We start from the raw sequence: 6377 nt of genomic DNA, 5'->3' as shown, positions 1-6377 counted from the left end.
GGCTGCAGAATGGGGATGGGGGGCTTCTCTGCAGACCCATCCTACAGCCCCCTGCTTTCCCCTTCCCCAGTATAGCACTGCTGGTCTTGAGAGCATCCTCAGGGGATGGCAGGCGCGGGAGCTGCCGGCTGGAGGGTTTTTTGGGGTTTAACGATGTTGGGACCAGGCAGCTGCCAGTCCGGTGACAGCTGCGTTGGACCCCTCGGGGCTGCAGCATGCTGGGTGGGAGAAGGCATGTGCCTCAGGCCAGCCTGGCCTCAGCGATGCCCACGGTGGTCTGCCCTGCTCCCCTCAAAGAGGCCTTTTTGCGTGTCCTGGGACCTTTGGGTTGTGTCTCTGTGGGCAGCAGGTTGGGCAGGGGGAGAAGACTTCTGGCAGGGAGGACTTCATGGCTTGGGTGTCCGGCCATGCTCCTCTTTGCCTTGGAGCGCTCTGCGATGTGGCGTTAGAGCAGGTTTTGTGTCGCAGGCCAGGGCTGTGCGGTGTGACGAGCCCTGGAGAGGAAGGATGCAGCTGTGAGTATTGGTGCGTGCAGGCAGCCCCGTGGGCCTGCGTGTGGTGGGCAGGGTGGGAGGAAGGAAAGCCCTGCGGGGACTCGGTGTTAGCCCTCAGGAAGGGGTGATGGAGGCACCTCTGAAAGAGGGGCTGCTGATGCCGGGGGGTTCTTGGGTCCCCTTCTCCGAGCTGAGATGCTCTGATGGGCTGCAGCAGCGTGATTCACTGCCCAGGCCCAGAAATCCCCTTGCCTGTAGCAGGGAGAGCTGTGCAGCAGGCGCTGAAGCTTACTGCTAGCACACTCGGAGGAGCAGCAGTTAGAGGGTGAATTCAAGCGATGGCCGCATTAAGCACTTTGCATGCTTGCTTTATGGTAGCCTGCACGTCCCTGCCTTCGGCGGTGCTGTCTGGAGGGGCTGCAGGCACATGGCCACCCCGCACCCTCGCTCCCGGGGCCTGCAGACCTTGCTTGGCATCGCTCTGGACAGTGTGGATGGTGCATGGCTCTTGGTAAGCACCTGCATTCCCAGGGCATGGGGAAGGCTGAGTTGGGTTATCCTGGCTTCAGAGCCAGGCTGGGAGCAGAACTGCTTGTCCCCTGCCTCTTCCAACCACGCGGCATCACTCTGTGGAGAACAGCGAAGATGTAAAATGCATGAAAATATTTTGCTCCCCTCCTGCTATGAGATTTGTTGGTACGAGGGTAGCGCAGGGGGTGCAGATGGGTCGTGTCGAACAAGGAGCAGGCACTGCGATGAGCCGTGGGTAACGCCGAGCCATGGGAAGTGCTTGTCTGTCCTGCTGGGTACATGGGAGCCAACACGTGCTCTCTGCACCTGAAATCCTCGGTGTGCGTTTGGGGATACAGGTATACAATACATCCACGCTGAGCATATTGTATCTTGTAACCCGGGAATATTTTGCAGCACCCCTTCTGAAGCTTGGTTTTCCAGCTGGTGGGTTTAACACAGAGAGCAAAGATACAAGAATATTTTTCTGATCCTTAACATGTAATGACAATTTGGGGCATTCTGTGGCCTTTTCTCATTTCCACACGCCACAGCAAGCTCTTAAAAACAGATTGTCAAAAATACCAACGTGCAACCATTCTAATCTTCTGCTCCAAGCAGAGAGTGCTGCAGGGAGGAGGAAGGACCAGACGGTGGGAGAGAAGTTCATGGCTACCCCAGCCCCGACTTCTCCCTTGAAGATGCTGAGTCGGGGCAGACGCAACGCCCTATTTCAGCAATTCTGGTTTTGATGCCCAAAGTTGTGGTGCTCCACACAGTTTGAAGTTGAAGGGCGAGTTGGTGGTGAGGTTGCAGCAGAAATGTCCTGGTACCCTGGATGTCCTTTGTTTGTTCCAGGTGGAGTATAATTCATCTTTATCCAAACTCATGGGCCAGTAACACGGTAGCGTGCACTCTCGAGGGACTGCGGTTAAGCTGTGTGCTGCCCAGGCACCTGGGGCGGTCTGGCCACATTTTAACATTACTTCAGCAAACAAAGCCCAGGATAAACCACGTTAGAGGAGGGTTTGGTGCTGCAGGAACATGTCTTTTAGAAATACTTACACCGTGAGTAGCCTGTGTGTTTCTGAACGGCCTTCTAACTTGTGCGGGGAGAGGCAGAATCCTAGCTGCTGTACGGAGCGCCGTGTGGATCCAGCTACAAAAGGGACTCGGCAGCACGGCTGCCTGTGGCAGCAGGGCACCCTGCTCACACCCGGGAGGGTCCTTGCAGCCCTTGCATGTGCCTGGGGTGTGCTCATCTTGCAGATGCTCTTTTGGAGCCAGGGTTTGCCATCTTACGTTTGCTCTGCCTGCTGCGAAGTGCCTCGATGCTCCCAGATACACTGGGCAAATCTGCTCGCCCTTCAACCCGGGAGGAGCTGGGGGGGGTCTCTGTGGAGCCAAAGTGCTGCTTGTGGTTGCTACCTGTTGAGCAGGGGGCTTAGCCCTGCTCTGGCCTTTGGGTCTGGGGAAAGCCCTTGCTTTTGCATCGGGAAGCACAGCTGGGCTTTCCTCTCCCAGTAGCTACAGCTGATAAGTGACCAAATGTTAAATGTCTTGGGCTGGGAGGGTGGGGATGCAGGATGTGGCTCTGTGGCAAAAAGCACGCTTGCTGCTAACCCAGAGAAACCTCCTCTGAAACCAGCCAGAAAAGCCAGCTGGGCTCTGCTCTTAATGTGCTTCTAATAAGCTTAAAGGGGGAATTGTGCAAACTGTCCTGCATATGCTGTGTCCTTTCAATGTTAAATTCTCCAGCAGCTCCAGGACCATAACGTTTCTGGGCACGCCGGGGTCCAGCCTGACGGATCTGGGGTGCTGTCCCGGAGTATCTGGGCCTTTTGGCTGGGCTGGCTCTGGCGCTGCTCCAGCTGGATTAGGCGTAAGGCGAATGAACCATTTTCTTTGCAATTAGCATGATTTGTTACTTGCTCACACAACTGCGGTTACAAGAAGAGGAAAAACCTTATGATGTGATTAATTTAGGATTAGCAAAGGAGCGCGGCAGAGCTCGGTTCAAATTGCAATTAATTACCGAAGCAGCCAGGGGATCGGAGGTGTCTGTCTGCAGTTACTGGGATGTCAGTGTCTGCGAATGCCGGGTCCTGCTCCGTGGAGCCAGCTGAGGAGCTGGGACCGGTCGTCCCCACGCGCTGTCCCTCATCTCTTTGGCCGTGCTGCATCTCACAGCTTTGCTGGGTTATGCTGCGCGACTCCCACGTTAGCTGCAGGGCAAGGTTAATTCAAGCAAAGCTTTAATTTCTTCCTCCACCTTTGGGGTTAGAGTCATCGCTGGTCAGCAGAGGGATGGTATTACAGCCCCCGTAATGCCATCCCCTTTTGCCAGTACGCAACAGTACCAGGGTTCAAACAGATACGTAACGAAAGGCACGCTTCAGCCTCTGGGACTGCCCTGCTTAACACAGCTCCCCGCACCTGTACAGCTTGTCTGTAATACTAGATTAAAGCTTATATTTTAAGCTTTATTCTAAAGCTTGTTTTATTTTAGCAAACCAAAGGGTTAAATAATCGATTACACACTTGGAAACAATTACAAAACGAAACCTAAAAATAAGGAACACACACTTAATCATTTCTGAAACTAATCCCGACCCCAAGCTGTCATTTAGGATTTCTCTTAGCAGCTTTAACTAAAGGCCAGCTTGGCAGAGGGCTGCCTCGACGGGTCGGTCAGGGCAGACCCTTCCTGGAGGACTTTCATACCAGTTTCCCTGTAGTGTTGATGAGAAGCTGATGTGCACGAATCAATCTTCAAAGCCGCTTCTGGACCATGACTTCCCTTTCCTTCCCCAATTACTTGGGAAAATGTATTGTATTAGGAGCTCTGATTAGCTGGGGCTGTTTGTGAGGAGGTTAATGAATCACTGCTCCGCGTTGTCCAGGGCTGTGATGTGTAAAAACGTTTTGATATGCTGATTCCTTGTCGCAGAGCGATATCCCAGAGCTGTGTCGAGCTGCTCTCACCGTGACTCCTTTCCTCGGCAACACCGCAGACGTTGTGAACCTTTGCAAGGCTTTGTGATAACGCGCAACTCCAAGTGTTGTACGGATGAAGGGTTTTTTTAGGAGGCTGACAGTACAATATGGACTGTTAATATTTCCAGGGGCAGCGCACATGGCGTGTGTGTAGCACAGGGTGCCGGGCTGGGCAGCTGAGTGGGTTCCTCCTTCTGCCAGTGTCGTGGGCTTGGGCCATCCCTGGTGGAAATGGCAAAGGTAAGAGGAAAGCTGTGGCATAAGTCAGCCCGGGGCTTTGGGCAGGGCCTGATTGCTTTGGCTTAGCCCTGTGTAAAAGCAAAAAGTGAGCTGATTTTGTTAACGTTGTGCACGTAGTTTCAGACTTTGAGTGCAATCAGCGTGAACAAGGGGGCAGGAATGAGTGTTTGGATGCCTTGGGGATGGGGGAAGAGCAGCTCCATCCTTCCTTAACGAGGCCTGGAGGGCTGTGATCAAATTAATTGTGAGAGGGTGAAGTCTGGAAAGGTCTAGCTGAAAAAAAACCCCAAAAGATGAGCAGGCTGCCACAAAAAGCAGAGTCTGGTAGTCTGGTGAGCCGTGCGTGGTGTGGCAAGGCACGCTGCCAGGTGTGCGTACGCCTTACAGGCTATGGGGACCTTTGTAAATGCCCCAGCTCAGAGCCCGCTGGGTTGCACCGCTCTGCTTCATTCACAATGGTGGTCAGTAAATGTGCCGCTGCAGGAAAAACTCCCGTGGGATCCTCCCGGTGTGAGATTTTTCCTCTGGGGCCCTCCCAGCAGCCTAATTACTGAGCTAGGCGGGAGGGCTGCAGGTGCCTCCCTCCCCATTTACCCTCCCCGTCTTTGCTTATCCAAAAGCCGTGCCTTTAGAAATGGAGTGGATCTTGGCTGGCTTAGCTTGTTTCTCTGCCCCTCTTTTTATGGGACATGAACTGCTGAGGCAGAGGGCAGGGGAAATGGTTTAGTTTTTTCTTTAATTGAACTCTGGTTGTCTTAGCAGGCATATCAATACTGCTTGAAACTTGCCCTGCCCTCCCCTCGAGGTCTTGCACTCTGTCCTGCGTCACCGCTCTGCATCTTCACGGGGTTGACGCTATTTTTGCTCGCTTCCTCCTGAGACTCTTCAATCTCATAATCTCCTAATCTCCAGCTCCTAGCAATTCATCTGCAGTTGTCTTTTATACCTGGCTTACGTCTTGGGAGTTGTCTTCAAAATAGCTTCTGACCTTGTTGGCTAATGCAGGTTAAGAAACAGGCCTGCATAGCGACAAGAGCCTTCTCCTTCCCCAGATTCTTGTTATTGCCTGTGTTGGGGAGAGACGTCCCTATTACAAGTCACTGCTGTCGCATCGGTCTCTTGTACAGCATCCTCCTGATTTATACCCATTTTCATGACCAGATTTTGAGTTCTTTCTTACCCCAGGTACAGTCTGCTTTCCTCTGTGGGCTATTAAAGCCTTAAAATAGGAGCTGTCCGATCTGAGCTTAGATGCTCTGATGAGCACCGCAGAAATATCTGTAATGCCTGTGAGAGGGGACACATGCTTTCTCCTGATTGCAGAGAAGGAGAAAGGATCCTGAAAGGAGCACAACAAGGACTGTGAACCCTGTTTCCCATGAACTCCTCTTGATAAAATGTGCCTGGTGCGGTGGTTGCAAAGGAAATCTGAAAATATAGGATCGACTTTTAGCTTTCTCTGATGAGGATCAAACACCTAATCTCATCCATTGGATAATGGCAATAACAGAGAGAGGGCAGGAGGAGAAAGTGCCTTCATTAGCTTTCTTCTTGTATTATCTAGCACTGTATTATCCCTCACCTTTTGTGCTCCTTTGTAACAGCAGCTTGCTAAAATACGTGGCTGGAAATATGCACCAGGGTTCACAGCGTACCGTTGTTCGCAAGAGAATAGGCAGTGCCCGCTGTCACTGTCTAGGCTATTTTGCCAGTTTCTTTTGCAATCGTGGTTGTTTTGGGGAGGGGGGAAGGTTTCCTGGATGAGAACCGGCTGTCCTCTGGGTTGGACAGCAGAGGTACCACCTCAGACCTGTAAACAGGGAATGAGCATCCACTGTTTCTGGTAACAAAGCTAGAGACCTCTTAATGAATGCCTTGTTACAGGTTGCTGTTTGGGGTTCTTTTGGAATCACTTTTTCATACAGAGGGAATAGGAGAATTAAAGAAGAAGTCCATTGTGTCTGGCTCAGGAAGTCCATCACGTCCCCTGCTTCCTGAGACCACCACAGTGTTGCTAGTTGTGCTTCCAGACTCTACAAAACCATGGTAGGTCTTAAGGCAGAAAGTGTCTCTAATAGCAGGGAGTTGCAGATCTGTGGGCATGATACAGAGATTATGGGAAGGCAGCTGCAAAGG

At 52.2% G+C, this 6377-nt stretch overlaps 1 protein-coding gene across 1 annotated transcript in view; it reads left to right on the top strand.

Moving 5' to 3' along the window:
* Nucleotides 1–921: 921 nt before the first annotated feature.
* Nucleotides 922–6377, top strand: part of UNC119 (unc-119 homolog (C. elegans)) — a 12974-nt gene continuing 7518 nt past the window's right edge. The window contains exon 1 of the mRNA XM_009698459.1: nt 922–1005. Coding sequence (XP_009696761.1) covers nt 922–1005 — 84 coding nt within the window. The remainder of the gene's footprint in view (nt 1006–6377) is intronic.

Source organism: Cariama cristata, unplaced genomic scaffold, assembly GCF_000690535.1.
Source record: "Cariama cristata isolate BGI_N322 unplaced genomic scaffold, ASM69053v1 scaffold27920, whole genome shotgun sequence".
Taxonomy (NCBI): domain Eukaryota; kingdom Metazoa; phylum Chordata; class Aves; order Cariamiformes; family Cariamidae; genus Cariama; species Cariama cristata.
The sequence above is the reverse complement of the archived record's forward strand: the minus strand, read 5'-3'. Positions and strand labels throughout refer to the sequence as shown.